This window comes from Hippopotamus amphibius, chromosome 17 (genome assembly GCF_030028045.1).
Source record: "Hippopotamus amphibius kiboko isolate mHipAmp2 chromosome 17, mHipAmp2.hap2, whole genome shotgun sequence".
In the NCBI taxonomy this organism is placed as follows: Eukaryota; Metazoa; Chordata; class Mammalia; order Artiodactyla; family Hippopotamidae; genus Hippopotamus; species Hippopotamus amphibius.
The window spans coordinates 50633090-50655120 of record NC_080202.1 but is presented as its reverse complement, the minus strand read 5'-3'; the positions used below and the strand labels follow the sequence as shown (position 1 = coordinate 50655120).

At 49.9% G+C, this 22031-nt stretch overlaps 1 protein-coding gene across 2 annotated transcripts in view; it reads right to left on the bottom strand.

Annotated features, from left to right (window-relative positions):
• Positions 1-600: 600 nt before the first annotated feature.
• The window catches only part of GOSR2 (golgi SNAP receptor complex member 2), a 33324-nt gene continuing 11893 nt past the window's right edge, over positions 601-22031 (bottom strand). The window contains exons 5-7 of one of the 2 annotated variants that reach the window (XM_057714930.1): positions 20969-21109; positions 17717-17921; positions 601-15762 (exon numbers count right to left, since the gene is read on the bottom strand). In XM_057714930.1, the coding sequence (XP_057570913.1) occupies positions 17760-17921; positions 20969-21109 (303 nt within the window). In that variant the 3' untranslated portion in view covers positions 601-15762; positions 17717-17759. Of the gene's footprint in view, positions 15763-17509; positions 17922-20968; positions 21110-22031 lie in introns of those variants that run through there. The other variant, XM_057714927.1, reaches the window with a different exon arrangement.

Sequence of the window (22031 nt, the reverse complement as noted above, 5' to 3'; positions counted from 1 at the left end):
GGCTTTGCAAACACTAGGTATTAAATACAGGCTTCACACTTTGTTGGATATTAATATTTTTTTACCAACTTTATTTGGGTTAATATTTTCTTTGCATATCTTTTCTTCAACCCTTTTCTTGCAGGTTTTCTCTGTCAATATATTTGAGGTACATAAAATATAGCTGGATTAAAACACTTATAATCTTTGTACTGGTGTGTTTCCTCTGGTTTCATTTCTTGTGATAACCAACGTATTTGGATTTATTTCTACTGTCTTATTTAGTGTTCTGTTTTTATTACTTTTGTTATTTGCTTCCTTTCCTCTCCCCCTGGCTTCTTTCATGCCTTCTACTGGATTGGAAGTTACGCACTTTTTTTCTGTTCTTCTAGTGGTTACCTTCAATTTTTAACAGCATCCTTGATGAAAGAGTCTGAAATTAATCAGTATTTCCATCTTCATCCTGTACAAAACAAAGGCTTCAAATGTTTAAACTCTGATTACCTCACCCATTTACCAAGTTTTCTTGTCTAGTATTTTATTTCTGCCTTGTTTTTTAAACTCTCCACAAAGTAGTCATTTTGAATATGTCTTTTTATTTTTAAAATTACATACAGTGAAATTCATTTTTTTTTTTTTTTGGTGTACGGTACTAGGAGTTTTGACAAATGCTTTGAGTTCCACAGTCACCAACACAATCAAGATACAGAATATTCTACCAAACAAACACATTTCCTCACGCTGCCACGTGGCAGTCAAACCCTCCCTCCTTCTCTCAGCCCCTGACAACCCTGACAACCACTCATTTGTTCTCTGTTCCTATGGTTTTTCTTTTCCAGAATGTCAAATCAGTGGAATCATAAGACGTAGCCTTTCAGTCTCGCTTCCTTCGCTTAGCTTTTTTTTTTTTTTTTAATAAACTTTTTTATTTGTTTATTGGCTACGTTGGGTCTTCATTGCTGCACAGGGGCTTTCTCTAGTTGCATCGAGCAGGCCCCTCATTGCAGTGGCTTCTCTTGTTGCAGAGCCCGGGTTCTCCTGTAGTTGCAGCGTGTGGGCTTCAGCAGTTGTGGCACACAGGCTCAATAGTTGCGGCGCACGGGCTTTGTTTCTCTGCGGCATGTGGGATCTTCCTGGATCAGGGCTCGAACCCGTGTCCCCTGCATTGGCAGGTGGGTTCTTAACCACTGTGCCACCAGGGAAGCCCCTTTCACTTAGCTTAATGCATCCCCGTGGCTGCATGGATCAATAGTTCATTCCTTTTTATTGTTGATTAATATTCCATCATGTGAATGTAACACAGATTTCTAAAATTAAATTTTGATATTAGTCTATCTCCAGTTCAAGGACATTTGGGTTGTGTCAGTTTTGGGTGATTATGAATAAATCCAACATAAGCAATCACGTACAGCTTTCGCATGTACGGTTAAGCAAATATTTCATTTCTCTTAGGCAAGTACCTGGAAGAGGGATTGTGGGGCCTATATACATACTTAACTTTACAAGAAACGGACAAGCTGTTTTCCCCAGTGGCTGTCACCTTTTGCTCTCCCGTCAGCAATATGTGAGTGTTTTAGTTGCTCTGCATCCCCACCAGCTTCTCTGGTCTCCTGACTCCAAGAAAGGAGTCCCCAGAATAGTGAGCATGAGTAGGAGGCTGAAAAGGCAGCCTCCATCCCTCTTATCCTGAGTTTAGGAAGTGGCGTTCTGGTTGCTCGTCATGGAGTTTGGTCAGTCCCAAGAGGCTGGCCACTTTTGAGTGTCCTGGCCCAATTTCTGGACCCTACTGAAGCCTGGACCGTGGTGGTCACTCTGAAGTCCGCCCTGTGAGGTCCTGCCTGAGGGCCCAGCCAGCCATCCTCAGATGGCCCCTCTCTCGCATCACTCTCTTCCCTGCTCAGTCCAGAAGAGGAGGGAGGGAAGCCAGCTCCAGGGTGGGAGGGTTGGCTTTTGGGGACCTCCAGGGATAGAAGGACTTTCCGTGGTTAGGGAGATAAAAAGGGAAGAGCAAAGTTTTGGGGGGTGGAGAGTGGGATGGCAAAGGAGAGAGCCTGGAACAAAAAGAGTGCTCAGGAAATACTCTAGCTTAATCCCTTCTCAGCATAATTCAGTGTAAAGGGATTGCTATCCCTGGGGTTGGCAGAAAAGTTTTATTTCCAAATGCAGCAGAGACTTCTTTACTCTGGAGATACAGTCAGTTTGCCTCTTTTCTTAGTTCCCAGAATAAAGCTGAAGAACCTATCCTTTCTCTGGGGTATTTAATGTAGCCTGATTTACAGGATCTGAACAACAGTCAATGGCTCTTGAGCACTACCAGACAAAGAAATAAACTTAGAAGTGGGGGTGGGGTGGGCTGGTAGCGGTGGATTTAGGCTTTTTCAAAAAGAAAGTGGAATACTTTTCCTTTTGAGCCAAACCGCTTCTTGAAAATTTAAAGATTGGAGGTCACACACTTTGCTGCCTGCTGTCAGTCAGTCTGTCCAACTGTCTGCTGGTAGGAAGCACATGATGGTTCTGCTGCTAAGGCACCTTCTGCCCCCACCTTCCCACCAGCTCCCTGGTACTGCTCTCTGGCCACACTCAAGTCCCCCATTGCACTCCCAGCACGGACTCCCTTGTTCCAGGACACTCTGCCTGTGGAGGAGAGCCTCAGGCACAGCTGATTTTGTCAAGCTGTTCTGCATGGACATACGGGGACCTCTTGTCTTTGCACTGGACTCGATTTTGTTAAAGCATTTTCTGTCTCGTGCTACTCATTCAGCCTTGCACTAGTTCTTCAAGGTAGGTTGTATGTTTCACTGTTGGGGAAACTGGAGGGTCATACCGCAAGTCGGGGAGTGGAGTGGGCTAGATCCCAGTTCTCCCAACCAGTGTCATGTATGGGGTTTTCATGGATTGGACTCAGTTTTCAGGCAGACTCAAACTCCCCAGAGCCCCTCACTTCCCAGGAGGTTGGGTCCACCCCTCATCCCCATCCCCTGAGCTCTGGAGGCAGGGAGAACTCTTGTCCACCGAAAGTGGGTGGTGGAAGGGATGATGCCCTGATGGCTCAGTCCTCGCCCCTGAGCTAGTACATCCTCCTGGAGTGACCTGCAGCCAGGCCTCAGAGTAGCTCATCTTCAAGTCTCCTTCCAGTTCCCCCTTCCAATGGTTCTTGGCTTAGTTAGGCTCTGAGATGCCTTGGTTCCTGCCGTTAGCACTTCCTTCTGTTTAAGAATAAAAGGAAGCCATCCTCTGAGTCCCCACGCACATCTCCCACCCCCAGAGTCTTCTTTGCTAGCTCCTGCTGTTGCGACTGTCAGGAGTGGATTTTTGGGTAATTGTTGCCATGGAGACCCTGTCTTGAGTTATTGTGCAAATGTGTCCTATCTTTCTCCTTATTTGGTGTGTGATACGAATGCGGGTAAAATGGTGAGGCTGAGGTCGTCTCACTTCTCTCCCTTGCCATGCAAGTTGGTTTACATGGCCCCAAGCTTCTTGGTAGCCTGCACCCCGTTCCCATCTTCTTAAAGGTCCCTGGCCAGCTGCTGCCAATGGAAAGAAAGTCCTGGACAAGTTCAGAGACACTGATTTCTATAAATTACAAAATCTTTGACAGGGCAGGACCCACGTCACTCTTACTCCTCAATCTTACCCATTGCTACATATACAGCATTTAACGATGTGCCTATAGGTAACAGGCAATCCCTGTTCCTTGCATGAATGTTAAATAAGCACAGATCTGCAAGAGTATCAAGATAATCTGATTGATTCTTAAGCCCATACTTCAGTGGCCAGGTTCAAGGTATTTAAAATCCATATGAATCAATTCAGAAACCCTTTAATTCAGTAAAAATGATTCCTCTTGCTGTATGTGTTTATCCCCCATGGGAGTGGAAACAATTTCAGAATGCTTTGTGACTTCTACGGTTACACACACCTCTGGCAGAGCTCAGCCAGGTGCAGGCGGGGGCAGGGTGGGGGGAGTCCTGGACAGCTGAGGACAAGGACACTTGCTCTCCATGGGTTGAATGGGGTTGCCAGATCCAGTGACATTTGGCAACAACTCATTCCCAAAGCAGCAGCCCAGATTCCTGGAGCCAACATCCCCCTGGGGAATTAAGCCAGAGCTCCCAGCACCTTCCACCAAGAGACCAAGCCTGTCTAAAAGTTGAGGAGTCACTCACCTAGACCCCAGCTCCAACCCTCTTCCATAATCACCACCAGGCACACGATCCCGCTGCAGAATCCAGGCTTAGCGCCTCGCCTCCGTTTCCCCAAGCGCTCAGCCTCCCACATGCAGATGACTGGATCACTAGCACTATTTTTATCATGTCTCCTTCCTATCCAAGATCTCGCCTTGTCTCCCCACTGCGTTTTCTACCAGATACAGGCTCAACTTGCATTCAAGGACTTTCATCAACTCCTTCCTCTCCCACCAAACAAGCTAGCCCTTCACGCCTTCTCTGCCTCACCCCTCCGCACCTTGGCTCCCTGCTCTCTGTAGTTCCAAGTCAGCTCTCCAAGGGCAGCCTCACCCACCCCCACTCACATGCCTTTACTCAGGCTCTGTTCTCCCCGAATGACTTTCTCTGACTCTTGTTGGGAATCCATCACCTTCTGCAAGACCCGACATTAGCATCCTTCCTCCACAATGGCTCACTGCGCAGCTGCTGCTGAAAAGGCTTGAGTATTGGGATGGGGCTAGGGGGTACAAAGACAGGGTAGCGTGCTGAAGAGAGCGGGAGGGTGGTATCGTGTCCCACCAGCACTGTCAGCTACACAGGCTACTCCAGGGCTGCCTTCCAACAGGAGCCACGAGACAGAAAACATATGGCCACCCCCTCGGTGTCTACGCGGATTTGACAAGCTTCCCAATAAAGGATTCATTGTTACCCAACAGTCCAGGAACCAGGGAAGCAAGAAGGCTTGTAAGGCAGAATTCTGGCCTTGTGTGGGGAGGTTTCTGTTTACACTGCTACACAGGAGGAAACAGGAGCTGAGTTAGAATACTGCAGGAGTTGAACAATATTCTGATCCAGGACTAATCTTATGGGCTGTTAATCAGTTTTCCCCTGAAGGTTAAGATGAACCCTCCAGTGAGTGAGGAGGGCAAATCTTACCCCTCTTCCTCCCACTCTCCATTTCTACAGGGCTGTAGTTCAGACTGTATTTTCCTGCCTTGAGGATGAGGCTTCATGACGCATGGAGAGATGATTCCAGATTTCACAGTGCCTCGTCTGATGTAAGGAGAGGCAACATCTGGATCCCTGACCTAATAGGGGAGTTAGAGCCCCTGCCCCAGGAGGTCCCTAGTCTGCTGGTGGAGACACAGCCCCTGTAACAAAAATCTCTTTAGCCAGTTGGCACGGGTGGGGTGGGAGGGATGACACACACACAGCTATGCTCCAATGATACATCTCACCAAGCACAGCTGGACCAGAGTGTTAGCAAAAGCAGGGAGTCACAAAGGTAGGAAGGAGGATGAAGTCAAGACCTGGTTCGGAAGGCTTCCTGGAGGGAAGTGCTTAAAGGAAAGGTTTGGGGAAGAGGAGAAGGGATTCCATGCTCTGCATCGGAGCTGTGCTTGACCTGAGATGTCCACAGAGAATTGACAAGTGTGTTCCTTAATGAGTCTAGTTCAGAAATCAAGTCCTTCCAAGCTCTAATTTGACTCTTGCCGAGATAAAAATGTGAGGGGCTCAAGGTCTACTGGAGTTACTTATTGTGTGCCCGCTTTGCAGCTAGCATCTTATATTGTAAATAGCTCGGGAGGAGAGAACAGAGGCAGACAAAGGTATGGCTTTGGTCTTGTAGAGGGTTTCCTTCTGAGCCTTCAATGAAAGAAACAGAAACCCAATGTAAACCTGCTTAAGTAGGAAAGGGATTTACTGGTGCCCTAAATCGGGACGTTCTGAGGGCATGGCTCAATCTAGGGGCTTGCCTGATATTTTTCTATTGTTCTATTGTTCTCTCTCTCTCTCCCCCTCTCTCTCCCTCCCCCTCTTTTCTTCTCTTTCCTTCCTCCTCTCTCTCTCTCCCTCCCTCCCTCTGTCTCCATTGCTTGGCTTTGCTTTCCTCTTGGAGGGTTTCATTCTCAGGCAGCATCCCCACGCAGCTGGAATTAAAGTTCTAGGTTAGGATGTCTTTCTCTCACAGAGGCAGTGATCAGTTAGAATTAGTGCTAAAGGGGCCATGCCAATCTGAGTCTGTTCCTTTTGAAACTCTTTTCCCAGAAGTCCTTCCAACAACTTCTCCCTACATCCTATTGACCAGAACTGGGTGATACAGCTACCTACCCCCAGCTGCAAGAAAGTCTGGAGAGGCAAGTATTCTCAACTGGGCTTCCTGCTAGACCAATAAAATTAGGGTTTTATTAGTGAGAACCAAGGGGAGAAAAGGCATTGGTCAGGGAGCCAGCAGTGTCTATAGGAATATCAAGGAAGATTCCGATTGGCTCTGTGTGGTCATGTGGTATTCCCTGAACCAACCACTAGGGCCTACTGAGAGAGTCCTCTGATTGGCCAGGCCTGCTTCAGGGGCTACCTACTGCTGGAGAAGGCAGCCCTAGCTGCATCCCATGGAGCAGATTTTTCCATAGGAAGGAGAGATGTTACCAGCAGAAATGAATAATGGTTTGTAGTCCAAAGAGGGGATGCTGGGCAGATAAACAGCATATGCCCACGACAAGAATTCTCCTGTATAGAAAGAAAATACACCAAAAAATAGCTTTAGAAGAAAAAAAAAAAAACTTCAGGAATCTCCTTCTCTCCTTGACACAATATATAGAGTTATGTTGCAGGAACCAAAGAGAGCCACGCTGAGAAAAATGGTTTAGAAAGGAAGCCATCCTGGTGGGAGTGAACTTGGAGTTGGGGTGTGAAGGAAGTGATGGCTAGAGAGGAGGAGCAGGGAGGCAAAAGCCCAAAGGGAGAAGCACTACACAGAGGCCAGGAACAGGGCTGGCTGGGAGCGAGAGGGAAGGAGGGGTGGACAGCCCACCCCGAGGCTGTGGAGGATGGGGTTCTTCCCTGAGTGTACGCGGGCCCCAGAAAACTGGAGACTTCTCTTTCCCCCGGGTCAGCATCTGATTTTGGCACAGCCCTGATTACCATTACCTTGGCCTGGGAGGTTGAGGAGAGGGGAATGGGGAAGAAATGATGATACGGCTCGTTTTCAAGGGCTATGCTAGTTACCAGACACATCCCAGGGGGCTCTAGCTGGGCTATGCCAGTTACCAGACACATCCCAGGAGGCTCTAGCTGGCAGCTCGACAATTCACCATTAATCCTGGGATCTGGAGCAGGCTGGTGCGGCAGCTGGGTGAGGAGCCAGGGCATAGACAGCTGGGGTGGGAATCTTTAAGGATGAAAATGATGGGTAAGGAACTTGCTGTTTCCATGGAAACTGACTCTGGGAGGATGAGACATGGTCCAATGCGTAACCCGAGGGGAGAATGCCACCCACCACCAGGCTTTCACTGTGGGCGGCAAGCGGGCACCTCTGGAACCCGCCGTTTCAGCTGCGTTCGTGGGCTCTGTCCACCTCTGTCTGCATCCTCTTAGGGACGTCACAATCTGGCAATATGTGCCAGGTCACATCAATATCAGAGGGGCCTGGGAAGATACCCCCGAATCAGAAAAGAGTGGCATGGTTCCTGCCACCCTGAGTTAGCTGTGCCTGGCAAGAGTATGGTACAGTGCCAGGCCATGGGACTGCAGCCACAGACTAGGATTAGGACAAGCTGGCAAGGTGAAAATGCCCATGGCAGGCGTGAAATGGCTGGAGCACTCTGATTTCAGATCTTTTATTACCAACTGGCTGAGTGACCCCTGGCAAGTCACTCTCTCCCATAAGGTCCCTAAGACCCTTTCCAACTCCACTTTTCCTCTGTTCTGGGATTTGGAACCTGACAGCTTTGATCTCATCAGCCCCACATCTCAGCCCACTGCACCACCCCACCACGGCAGAGACCAGTCCAGGCTCTTCTCAGGCTGCTGCGTAGGTTCTGAGACAGGTAAGATGCTGCAGCAGCCCCCATCCCGCTGGCCCTTGCTGCTCGGGGCCATCTTGCTCCTGAGCTCGGGGGTGTCTGAGCACGCAGACAGATGTTCCTGAAGCTCCCGGCTGCCCCCGCAAGCTCCCAGAGACGGGCTTAATAAGCTGCCTGTTGCAATTACACTTCCATTTCCAATAGGAGCTATTTTAATTGGGCCTTTCCCTGGGATAAGTGTGAAGGGAAAAGCAATGTGAAGTGTGGGTCTTTGGCTCTGGCACTGAACATACACTGAAGGATTCAATTTTCCCTCCCCTCCTCTCCACGCCCTCCCTCCTGCCCCCTTCACTCCTCCTCGGCCATCCCCGTTCCCCGCCTCCCCATCCCACAAGGGGCAGCAGAGTGTGGGTGGGGGTCCAGCAGGCAGGGAAGAGGACCCAAGAATCCTGCTGGGGGTGAGGGATAGGAAAGAGAAGTGATTCAAGTGCTGCTACCAACTCCCGTGGGCTCGTTCAGAAACTGAAAAATACTGGAAAGCTGGCTATTGAGAAAAAGGACCTCAAGTTCCTACAATAAGAGAGTGACTCCTTGCTTGTCTTTAGCCCACGCTTCCTACAGAGGCCTCATCCTATGGCTCTGGGATATGGCTTCCTCTTTGACACATATTGTTCATTCCAGTTTCAATCAATATTTATTAAGTGCCTACTGTATGCAGAGGGGCAGGGTATGGAGGAAGACAAGAGAGTAATGCTCTCTGGTACCCATGTCTGGCCCCAGCCCACCCCCAAGCCTGAGCCCCAACCGCAGAGATCTTCCTGCCCCTCCCAGGACACACCCCTTTGCTCACACTACTCCCTCTGCTGAGACCTCCCTCCCAAGCTGCACCTGGTCAGCTCTGACTCAGCTGAGATTCAGTGCAAAAGCCTCCCCCAGTGTCTCCGGTGAGTAGATGCTCCCTGGTACCTATGGTGATGGAGTCTGTGTATTTTGTTGTTGTGAGCCAGATGTGTGCATCATTCAAGGGGAGTGTGGCAGACTGTACTCTCCAAAGATGGCCACGCCCACGGCTTTATCCCATCCTACCTGCTCTTCCTAACACTGTGACGGACATCCCTCCCTCTAAGAGGGAGTGGGGGCTTGTGACTGCCACAGCCCAAGATGTAGGGCAGAACTGATGCCATGCAACCTCCAAGGCGTGATCATAAATAGGATCCGGTTCCCACCAAGCTCTTTCCCTTGGGCTGCTCACGCTTGGAACCCAGCCACCATGCTGTGAGGAAGCCCTGGCCGCACGGAGAAGCCTCGTGCAGGTGTTCTGGTGGACAGGTCCAGCCAAGGAGCTCAGTGGACATCCAGCGCCAGACACGTGAGTGAACCTTCAGATGACTCCCTTCCCCAGCCCTGGAATCTTCCAGCTGAAGCCCCAGATAACATGGAGCAGAGATGAGCCATCCCAGCCACGCCCTGTCCTAGGTCCAGATCTTTAGAAACGGTGATCTATAACAACTGAGTATTGTCGTCTGAAGCCCCTATGTTTTGTGGTGACACTTTATGCAAAACTAACGCAGGTGGGACCTCGTGAATCACATCTGTACTCCAAAGCCCAGCCCCATGGACTGGTACACAGGGGGTGCCCGATTAGCACCTGCTGAATGCATGAACTTCAGCAGGTGACAATTCCAGTCTAACCTTTCAACCGCCACTCTCATCTCTCCCACATCCTCTCCACAGAGTTCTGCTGCTCTCAGGGAACCAGGAAGTCCCAAGCCCGCCCTGGATGACATCACTGAGCCCTGAATCGGCCAGCCCTGCAGCCTACTCCAGCTCCATCAGTCCTTTAAGCTGCTTGGAGTTGCTGGCGCTTGCAGCCCAGAGCATCCTCATTGATCCACGTGATTGATCGTTCTGTCCTCACCACAGTTCTGTGAAGTAGGTCATTATTACCGTCCCCATTTCACATGAGGGCACTGAGGCTGAGAGAAAGAGTAAGCAAGTGATAATAAGTAAGGAAGCGGGGATTTGAATTCAGATCTTCTGATGCCAAATGCAGTATTATATCCACGACCTTATACCTGTTCACAAATGAAGGCTAACTGGTGAATGCCTGCTGTACTTTCTTTAGGGATATCAGGTCTTTGACTAATAATCACATCAGTTGAATAAAAAGGGACCAGACCTAGGTCTTCCTTCCTTCCTTCCTTCCTTCTTTTTTTAAAATTTTTGGCTGCATCGGGTCTTCGCTGCTCATGGCTGCGTGCGGGCTTTCTCTAGTTGTGGTGAGCAGGGGCTACTCTTCATTGCAGTGCGTGGGCTTCTCAGTGCGGTGGCTTCTCTTGTTGCAAAGCACGGGCTCTAGATGCATGGGCTTCAGTAGTTGCAGCACACATGCTCTAGAGCGCAGGCTCAGTAGCTGTGGCACATGGGCTTCGTTGCTCCTCGGCATGTGGATCTTCCAGGACCAGGGATTGAACCCGTGTCCCCTGCACTGGCTTAACCACTGCGCCACCAGGAAAGTCCCAGACCTAGGCCTTATACAACAAAAAAACCTCAGCTACCATCTTCTTATGTCCCAGGCTGTGCAGAAGCACTTTATATACATTGCAGTGTTCACTGGCTCCCAGCCTCCCTATGGGATGGGCACAATGTATCCCTGTAAGATAAGAGAGCAGAGTCTTGGGCAAGGTGACATGACTTGCTCAAGGTGACAAAATTAATAAGGGACAGAGGTGGGCTGTATACCCAGGCTTGCTTAATTCCAACCACTTAAACTTTTCTGCCTCTTAATTAACAAATCACTTCCATTGACTGCCAAGGTCTCAAATACAGGCACATAAGCCACCATTATGAGGTAGCTCTTAATATTCCCATCACACAGATGAGGAAACAGGTTTGGGCAATTAAGCCTAAGGTCATCGTGCTAAGAAGTGGTAAAGTCAAGATTCTAAGCCACGTCTGCCATTCCCATCACAAATACCATCCTACCACCGCCATCATGCTAGCTGCATCTCACAAGATCACGTCAAGGACCTTGGTGGCCAGGTCCTCCTAGGACAGCTGAGCTTGTCCACACCACACATGAGACTAACAGCTTCTCCACTACGTCTCATCCGCATGTCACTGAATGAGCTGTGGGGAACTTCAGGGTGTGCAGCAGCGCCAGCCTCTGCCCCCACACCCATGCCCATCTGGTGGTCACTCCATGTCTGAGGAGTCCAGACCCGGGTGCTCCTGGGAAAGACTGGCTGCCCGGAGCAAAGCCTCCCTTCTGCACACTTACACCAAGGAGGAGGCGTTCACCCAAACCCTCCCAGTGAGGCCGCTTAGGAGCATCCCCCAACCTCCTTCCCGCGTCCACAGAGCTCAGGGCGTGAGCAGGGATCCTTCCCGCTGCTCCGGTTTCAGGATAACAACTAAGGATCCTGACATCTGCATTCACAGCAGGGCCTTCCTCCAACCCCCGCTCCTGCTTCCTACCCAATACCTCCCCACTCTTTCCACAGGCTGCTCAGAAAACCAGCCGAGAACTGAGCTCACCCTCCTCCCCTTCAAACCAGCTCCCTTCCCCAGGGAGGGATGTCCTCCGAGGACATCAGTTAGCACCATCCTCCAGGCCCAGAAATCCATTCTCTGCCCGGTTCCAGTCCTCCTCCTCCAGGAAGCACTCTGACACCACTCCCACCCCCATCTGCATGAGCTCTCGGCCCTCTGGACGCGCAGTCCTGGCCATCTACCCAACTTGCTCAGCCCCAATCACTGTCCTGTGACATCTCTTGTAATTATAAAATCAACTTCATATGTTAAAAGGGCACAATACTAGGATTGAGCTTTTTTTCCCTTAAGTGAATATCTCAGGCATTCTACACCTTTAATTAAGCGCTGTTCCCTCCAAATGGATGACCTCGGAAAATTTGTTCAAAGATGTTTTCTCATTCGAGGAGGTGGCCAAGGTTCCCGATCTGGAATTCTGCTCTTGGGGCTGCCCGCCAAGGGTCTCCCAGGGCCCCCGGGCTGAGATAAGAGGGGCTGCTCCCTGCCACAGCGGTGAAGGAGGGGGAAGAAAGAAATGGTTTCCTGGACACTGGCTTTGTGCCACCCTTGCATACGAGAACTCAGACAACATCCAGAAGCGTTCAGGAGTTTATCGTTTGATATTCGTAACAACATGGAGAGGTCTGAGGGACAGAGATGATTACTCTCTGCTCCCACAGAGGCCCCAGCTCCCCGACCCCTTGCCCCTGTTCCTGCACAGGCCCTGGCACGAGGAACTCTTCGTAGAACATGCCAGCAGGTGCCAGGGGATGAGTGGAGCCAGAGGCTGGGCTCTGCCCAAGCTGTCTTGGATGAAAGAATGTGGGGCCATGGCTGAGGCCGGAAAGGGGAAGAGCGAGTGGAACCGCCTCCTTCCGGCACAGCCCACACCTGCCTGCCCCTGATGAGTGACCGCCCACCAAGGATTCAGCACCACGTCAGGCTTCTTGAGCCGCTGAGCAGCAGCCACTTCTCGGCTGGGCTCTAAGCTGGCTCGAGGAAGCTGTGAGCCGAGCAGACAGCCGCACGTCAGCCCCCCAGCGGCTCCCCCTCACCGCGTGGGACAGGCCTTTGACAGTTAGAGGCTGATTAGCGCTTGTTAATTTCCCCATGGCGTCCCCAGGCACCCAGGAAGAGTGTGTCCTTTGCCTTTAGTGTCCACAGGATGACCAACCATCCTGGTTTACTCCAGCCTGAGGAGGGCACCAGGATTCAGGACTCTCAGCTTTAAAACCAGGATGAATTAGTTGCCCTCCTTATCTCTCCCCACACAGTCCTGGTTGGCACATTTTTCCTCCCATGCCTCACCCCCTTTTACATGAACCATCGCTGCTGTTGAGGGCCTATGAGCACAAGGCTAGTGCCACCAGTGGCCTTGAACCTTCTGGCTTCCTCCTGGCCTGGCCAGAGCAGCGCAGTTGAACCATGGCCTCCGTTCTCAGAAGTCTGTCAGCTGCCCTGGCCGGGCTCATCAAGCTGCCCTTCTGCAGTCATGACCCAACAGCTGCAGAGCAGTACTGTGTACACAGGACGCACAAGAAAGATCCCTGCAGTGAGGACACCTCAGCAACTACCATTCCCCAGGGAATATGTGGTGCTAGAGGCATGTAGGGGGTGGGGGTGCCTGTGGCACACCCCAGAGGAAACAGAGATGCAGGTGTCCAAAAGAAAGTGGTATGTTCCCAGAAGGCCAAGCAGTCCAGGGAGGATGGAGAACTGGGCAGGGGTAGTGGCACGGGCCGGGAGCTACACTGGAGGAGGCAGGGACAGGCTGGCCTGTCACACTAAGGTACTGTCCTCAGCAGACAGAGGCATCAGTCAGTGAGGGGGCCCACAGGCCGGGAAGGATCTGGCCCCTTCCCAAACCACATGGGGCGATTAAGTCTCCACCCCCATCCCCAGCTGGTCTGGGGGAGTGGTTCCCCACTTCGCCTTGGGTAGAACGCTCTTGGGCCACAGCCGTCTCTCTCACCCTTGTCTACACAGTACAAATGCCTGGGCAACCCTTAAAACTCCCCATACCCAGGTTGTAACCCAAGCCAGTTATCAACACATCAGAATGGATCAGAAGAAGACCCACTCACGGGAATCTTTAAAAACTTTGGAGGGGATCTCAATGTGGAGCCAAGGTTGAGAGCCCTCTGCTAGAGGGATGTGGGCATGAGGGGGCCTGCTCACAGAGGAGGGCCTATGGTGGGTGGCTTACCAACCGCACCTGGGCAGGCCAAGAACCTGCAGAATCCCCTCATCGCCATCCCACTTCCCTCCTCTCCTAAGTGCCACGTGGCATGAAAGGACACAAAAGGGGGAAAAGGAACTGACACCACACCAGGGAACTTTCCACCCATGTCTGCAATATACCCGTGTGCTGAGGGAAAGACTGGGAGAGGAGGGGAGCCCTGGAAATAAAAACAAACTAGGATTGCAGAAGGCATTGTTGGCCTTGCCCTGAGAGCTCCATACCCGCTACTCAGCAGGGAATTTCTGGATCTAAAAGGAAGCAAACCAAATCTACAGGTGTTTCCTCCTCTTCCAGGTACACCTAAGGCAGAACGGAGGTGTGAGCAGAGCAGCCAGAAAGGGTCATGTCGCCCCCTCACGGCAAGATCTGAGTACAGCCCCCATTCTCCACTTCCAGAAGCTCCTCCTCAAATTCCCTCTCCCTGTTTAAATTAGGAAAATACTTCAGAGCAGAGAACCTGTCATGGAAGGTGCACCAAATGCGTTACAGCCCTTTACCCAATCCCAGAAAGCTGCCTTGGTCTCCTGCGTCTCGTCTGGAGCACGGGAGGCAGGCCGGTCGGTGCAGTGGTTATGAGCTTGGGACAGGAGGGGCCCGTTCCTCCAGGACTCCCTGCCGGGCCTTGAGAAAGTCACTAAAGCTCCACCTCTTCATCTGCACAAAGGGAATGACCCACAACCTAACACAGCGGGTTCGTGACGATTAGAGGGGTGGCCTGGGAAACTAAGCATGCCTGACCTGCAGTAAGGGCCACGGGCAAGCTAGCAGTCGTCAAGGTCTAGGCTCTCCTCGAGCAAATAGGACATCCCAGCCCTCAACAGACAGTAACAGATCGTGCTTCTCTCTCTGCTCTGGCTCCTGGGGCTCCAGGCCAGACTAAGGGTTCCCCAGAGTGTTTCTGTGGGGCTTCATGACTTGCATGTGTCTTTTTCTTGGTACTAATATTCACTCTGACTTGTTCTTGGTCCTTACTTCTTTCTATTTCACTGTCTTAGTTATTTCCTCTAAGTCTCCTCCAATTTTTCCTGGAATAAGATACAAACAAATTAAGACTTTATTTTGGAGCTGATAAGTTCTGCTCTTCACTCATATATGCTGAGTTAGTGCAGCATGTTTTCAAATGCTAGAGTCTTTTATTAAGACAAAAGCCTCTGTCTAAAAGACACACATCAGAACTACCTTAGAGACTTAAAAAATACCCTGATCAGAAGGCCTGGGGTAGGCCAGAGGCATCTGTAACTTTTGAAAAGTCTCCCAGCTGCTGCTGAGGCAGCCAACCCCAGCCCTGGGCTCGGGACAGTGTTTCAGAACCTCTGGCCGGAGAGGAAAAAGGGGTCATTCGTTATGAGGATGAATGTCAAATTCCTTTACAAAATGTAATTTTCTAAATAAAATAAACAGCAACTTTATTCAACTGATGTGTTTCAAAAACAATGAGTGTAAAGCCAAATTTGTAGATCAAACCCATTTAAGTTCGTCAGGGCAAAGGACTTGGGGAAAAAACCCAGCCGTGAGGCCTTCTATAATAAAATCAAGATTCTCCGACTTACTTGGTCTTGGAGTGTGGCTTTTCTTAAGGTGGTCATACCTGGAGTAAACATCCACGGAATGAAGATGTTCCCAAGTCCCTTGACAACCCACCTGTCTTAAACCACAACAGGCACCAAAATCCTGTACAAGGTCCTGGAGATTCTTGCACCAGCTCGACCTAAGAATTCACCCCAGCTCCACTAGAGGGTGCTCCTTCCCTGGCCTGGGACCCTTCCTATACTGTGGAGACAGAAGCATCCAGTTAGGCCGAAGTGTGTTTCTCGCGGAGCACTGAAAGCCGAAGTGTGACAGGGAAGGGCAGGCACACGATGATGCGAGGCCTCAGTGCCCCGGGGCCTCTGGACATACTGTGGCTGCTGTTCCTGAGCTCCGGGTGGTGACGACCCACAAACTGCCCCCTTGATTTTTATGACAAAGTTGGGAGACTGGCTCTGAAGGTGCAGCATGAAGGAAGGCCTTACTTCTGGTTCATCGAGGCCAGCAATCACTAGAAAGGCAAGTGTGGAAACAGACTGGTGTACATCACAAGCAGAAGTCACACCAGCCAACAGAGGGCAGTGGGTGGGGGGAGTTTCTGCCTCCCCAGAGTTCAAGTTCAAATGGCTTAGCTGCTCCTTGTACTTCTTCCAAAGTGCACTGTCTGGCGGGATCCTCAGGTGCCCAGGCTCACAGCCAAGTCTGCGCAGTTTAAAAACCTGTTTTATGGAGTGCTAAGAGACCTGTGCTGGGTCCACGGGATAGGGATGCTGGGTGTGAGAAAAACGTCAAACTGGGGTCCCCAAAGTCAGAGCTAGGTCTGAAGATGCTTCAACCCCTCTGTCCATCCCCCAGGCCACTGTTTTCACTCTGGCAGGGCCCTCAATCCTTTTATGAACGGACCCAAGATTCTCCTTTCCTCAGAAACCCAGAACCCCTGTTTAGCCCAGAGGAGTAGGAGCAATGGAGATCCCATCAAAAGTGTGGAATTGGTACCTAGGAAACTCATGTTAAAAATCTGTGACAATTAAGAAAGATTTCCCCAAAAGGGATCACATTTTATGCCTGAAAAGACCCAATACCGCTACGGAAACAGGTGGGAGGTAAAGAAGGGAGGTGGAAGAGAACATACAGAAAAGAGAAAGATGATGGAAGAGAGTCCAAATGACAAGAAACAAAGACAGGAAGTAGGCAGGGCAAGACAATCAAAGGTGGGGTTAATACTGACTAGGTTTACAGTTCCTCTGGGACATTTTGAGTGTTTTTTGTCTTGCCATACTGAGCCTAGGGCTGGTAGTGCCTGTGATAGATGAAAAAAATATGCTAACCAGGTCTTCCTGGTACTTTCAGCAAATAGTCTCTTTGAACAACAGACTGGCTTTACAATCAATTCCACAATACGCCAGCTATCGGTACAGCCTTAACCTAGGGTTGGTCAGAGAAGGAAAAAGGTCCTGGTCCCTGAAAAGAGTCTCACAAGGACATACATACACACCAGGGACATCTCTAGGGTGGCATATGCCCACACTGCCTGGGCAGAATGGGGGCTTGGCTGGCAGTTGCTAATATATTTCAAGGAAAGGGAGAGAGCCAATAATTAATCTGAGATGCTAAAAGTAGAGATGACACTGTAATAGACAAATCACTAACCTTTGCTCACAGCTACTTTCTAAGGGGCAAAGGCCCACCAAAGTCTGGGCATGGGTGCCAGGCTGCAGTCTTAAAAGCCAACCATTAATTACTGGAAAAAAAATCAGTGACTAGGGTCTTCGGTTTCAAGACTGACCACTCCCTGGGAGCAACAGTGGCCTTACTTTGGAAAGGAGAAACACCCAACCACTGTGATGTGGAAAATCTTACTTGCTATCAGCAACAGCGCCAATGCCTCCGTTTCCTCTAGGTAGCTGCCTCCGGGGAAGGATGACGGTATTAACAGTCAGTCACTGGCATGTCATTTTTTTGGAGGGGGGGTGGGGGAGTAGCTAGTAGCAAGGGCATGTGAACCCATCTACTATAGCGGGTGCAGAAAAAGAAGGCCTCTTTCCCCTCCTCTCTTTGCTTCTGCTCCAGACTATCTACTAGGAGCCAGAAAGCCTGGAGGATGACAAAGCATGAACAGTCCTGTCTGGAAGCTCACCATGAAAGCCTTCCTGGGCACACATCAACTACGAGGACAAGATCGCCAAGGCCACGCTCTTCCTCCCCTTTCCCCTGCATCACGTCCTCCCCCAGCGACAGTAAGAGTGAGCGAGAAGGAAAACAGGTACTTTGTTCATTTCCTAAGTACCGCATCTTGGTAGCACAAGTTTTCCCTCCAAGATGTCCCCAAAAAACAGAGATTTGAAACTCCCACCAGGTTACAGGTCACAACTACTGCCGAGTGGTCTTCACGGTTAACGTGGGCACACGCTTCAGGAGGCAGCTTCCGCCCCCACCCCCGTCCGCGCACGCACACTCACACACACCCTCAAGCCGGGGGCCGCCTCCGCGCCGCGGGGCCCGGCTGGCTCAGGGCAGGTACTGCACCACAAGGAACATGACCACACAGGTGAGCAGCATCCCCCCGATCATGAAGTACTTGTCCTGGAAAGCCCGCTTCTCAATAAGCCGCATCACTGTGTTGGACAAGCCGAGCACGTTGGCGACGTCGAGGATCTTCTTCTGGGTCCCCTGGGGCAGACACGAAGAGCAAGAGAAACAACGATCAGCTCCTTGTGTGAGGGTGGGTGAGTGCCATCATGAGATGGGGCTTTCACCAGCAGTCTCTTGGTAAAAGCTCACAAGCAGCAGCAGCTAGAAACAGATCACGCTCCTATGGCCAGATGGGTTGTGGTCAAGGTCCCAGAGCAAAGCAAGGGGGAGAGGAAAGTCTTCCACAAATGTGATGGAACAAATATACACTGAGTACCCCATGTGGGTATCATATTCACACACACACATATGTCCGTATGTACAATATATATGTATGTATGTTAAAAAATGACCTTTTATTCATAGTATACATAAAAATTAATTTGCTCATAGAATTAAACATAAAAGCTAAAACTATAATAAAACTTCTAGAAGGAAATGGGAGAATATCCCCAAAGTGGAAACAACCCAGGTGTATATCAACCAGAGGATGGAGTAACAATTTATGTTCTGTGCGCAATGGGATACTGCTGGCAATATAAAGGACCTGATTACACCATGTAACAGTATGAATGAGCCTGGAAAACATTCCTGAGAGGAAGAAGTCACACACAAAACCATAATATGAATACATTTATATTAAGTTCGACAACAGTCAAAATTAAGATATGGTGAAATCAATTAGAACAGTGGTTGCCTGGGGCTGGGTGAGGGGCAGGGGTAGACTGACTGGGAAAGAGCACAAGGGATCTTTCAGGGGTGATGAAAACAGTCCCTGTCTTGACAGCAGTGTGAGTGACAAAGGTGGATGTATGTATTTGTCAAAATTCAATGACCTGTACAAATAAGATCTGTATACCTCTATATGTATACACATCATACCTCCATTAAAAAAGTTTTAAAATTAGAACATTTTATATTAAAAAAAAAGGCAACATCAAAGAAAACCTTTCTCTGCTCTCTGGCTCTAAAATGCTTGCTATCGGCCCGTGCGCTCTGTAGAGCAGAAAGCTCGGGGATTCTGTTGCGTACAACACAGGGGCCAGCGTGAGTGGGCAAGAAGGAACCGCAGAAACACAGATGACCAGCACAACACCAAAACCCCTCAGATAAACGTCACCACCCACCGCCCAAACTGAAAGGGTATTCTATTCCTAAACCAACAGCCCAAACCACCCAGGCCGCCCTTCCTCTCTGCTTTCTAATTTTCATTTTTAAGCACATTCAACTTCGTATGAAGTAACAAATCTAAATGAAAGCTGGGCAGACCCCAACGTACACACACACACGGCCAACTGCATTTGTCTGCTGGCCTCGAGCCTAATGTCCCACATCCATTTTTTAAGTGAACATAGTGACAAGCAACTGAGAGAAGATGCAAGAGAGGTGAGAACAACACGAGGGGTGTCACGGACAGGAGTTCAAGACCCACGTTTTGCCCAAAGACTAACAAGCCTCACAGAGAGAGATCTCTCAGGTCAAACTTGCCAGAGACCAGAGATAATGACAGTGATGGTAAAAACCAGACTCTCACTAGAGATCCTGCTTAGCTCTGAAAGAGCAGATTATTTCATCACTCTATGAAGTTCAACGATTATCAAGCTTTGAAAATCACTTGAAAATTAACATAAATTTCAAAAATGTTATTCATTTTCCACCCCAAATCTCCCCAAATCAAGGCCCAGCTTCTTCACGCTCCCTCCTATGTTCCTTTCAAATGGTGTAGGCAGAAGCTTCCCTGATGGAAGTGGGGCAGGAGGCAGGTGGAGGGACTCAAGAGACAAAAGACAGGTACAGCAGTGTATGGAGGAAACGGAATTAGAAATCTCTCATTCCAACCCGACTGCCCACCAGGCTTCCCAGCACTTCACCTCTGGAGACAGTGTGGGGCAGAAGGTGCCTGGACTCCTCAGTGACACCAGACTTCAGAAGGAAGCGGACACGGGCTTTAACAATAAGCTCTGACCCCCACCGGGTCAACGTGAGTGTGACATGGTGAGTCTCATCCTAAAAGGGTTTTATTGTTTTTCTGAGATATGGGGAGGAGGCCAGCAGTTTTCTAAAGAAAGGGAGGATTAACCATCATGTATCAGTTGAGATTACTGCAGGTGGCTGTTCTGAAAGGGGGGCACCCATGGAGCTGTCAGAGACCACGTTTCCAGACCAACTGAAGCACTGTGGCCGTCAGCAAGAGATAAGTGTTACTCGCAGCTGGTCTGACCTTCTCTCGGGTAAAGATGGCAGGCGCTGCTCAGAAATGTACTGAAGTCCCGCGGAGCTGACAGGCTCAATGTTGTCCAACAAAAACCAAGATAAAGCTCACGCTTCCGAGTGACTGCTTCTCACAGCTCAGTGGCTGGGAGGGCTTCGTTCACAGGGGACCACACCCTGATAATAGACACAGTCCACACCCCATTATCCATCAGGGTTGATACAGGAAAAGGGCTGAGGCTGAAACTTCATGACTGACATCAGAGACTGTGTAATGTTTCTGTAAACCACTCCCAGGGAGTCTGAGTCTCAGCCAACGGGGCAGGGCTTCGAGGAATACCAGTTACTAAAGAGAGAATGAAGAGTCACCAGAGATCACCAGCCTGTGCTCTGGAAGCCACCTGCTGCTAGTCAACCAGGGCAATGCCCTTCAGCTGCTGCAGTACAGAGGTCTCGGCTATACGGCCGTCCACTGTGGGGGCCACACAGGAAAAGAGCACGAGACACCAAGTACAGCTGTGTCTTCCTTCTTACGAGAGCGGATTCTATAACAGAATTTCCCAGTCCATCACTGCTTCCTCTCATAGCACCAGTCACTTTATGTTAAGTTCAGGGAACGGAAAAAGACCTAGACACCAAGAGATGCCACATGATGGTGCACTGCAAACCCCAAGAAATACCTACTGGCAAAGGGAATTTGGCTACTTTTGGACCCATAATAATTCAATTCCAACAGAAAGGATCCCAAACTCAAAGGCTCTGTCTCACCATCACAATCCCACAATTCAGTGATACAAAAGGGAAATGAAGGTCACACTCTGTTGGATAAAGCCAAAACAAAAGGCCTTCTCCCTGTCTCCCCAAAGGGCCCCCACCTTCAAGATCAGTCTCTGGGTCCTCAGTCCATCCAGAATATTGTGCCCGCCTCCAATGAGGTCATCCATGCCGTGGTGAATTTTGTGGAGGGAGGAGTTAAACTGCAGCGATTCATCCATTGGTATGGTGGTGTCAGAGTCCTGTGAAAGAAATGCAGGCACTTGATTAACTTTGCTTGCTGGCCAGCTCTTAGGGTCCCACCGCATCTGACTTCTCTGCCTCTTGGCCAAGGACAAGTTGGAAGAACAGCCAGAGGGAATGGTGCAAGAACTTAACAGAGAAGAAAAAGCAAAGCAAAGCAAAGATCTAGGGCAGCCTCTGTTCACTCAGAGGAAAGAGAATTCTCAGACTTAACACTCTGCAAATGGGTTTCCCCCACACAAGTTTTGTTCATCCCTGCCTCCGTATCATTCCAACTTAGGAAAAAACTCTATTCTTTTTAAGACCTCGCTGAGCTTCTCCTAAAGGCTTTCTCAGACTCCTCACTAACCTAGCTTATTCCAAATGTTCCTTTACTTGGCTTCCCCTCAATGCAGTGTTAAAGGTTTGCTTTTGTCCTCTGGCTATTTTATCTACAGCTTATCCCTCCGATTAGACAGACTGACTAAGGAGAGAAGAGACTGTTTTCTAGTAAAGGCCTAACGCTGGTCACGATGGACTATTCACCTCAGCAGAGAAGAAAAGTCTGTAAAGAAATGAAAAGAGAAAAACCTAATACTGATCAAGTGCTTTCCATTTTGCATGCTCTTCACCCTAAGCTCACTTGATCCTCACTCTAACTTTCTGCAGCAGTGATGAGATTATCCCCATTTGAGATGAAGAAATGGAGGCCCAGCGAGGGGAAGGACTTGTCCCAGACCACGCGGGGCTGGTAAGACGTCCCGTGGGGCACAAATCGCAGCGCTGGGTGCAGAGCCTGCCCTCTCACCCACCCGCTAGGGAGAAGTGCCAAGACCAATCCCAGGCCTCTCCTTTCACACAGCAAGCAGGAAGCACACAGGAGTAGGGCACGACCAGCCACAGCACCATCCTCTCTCCCGCCTCCTGACCACGACAAACCCT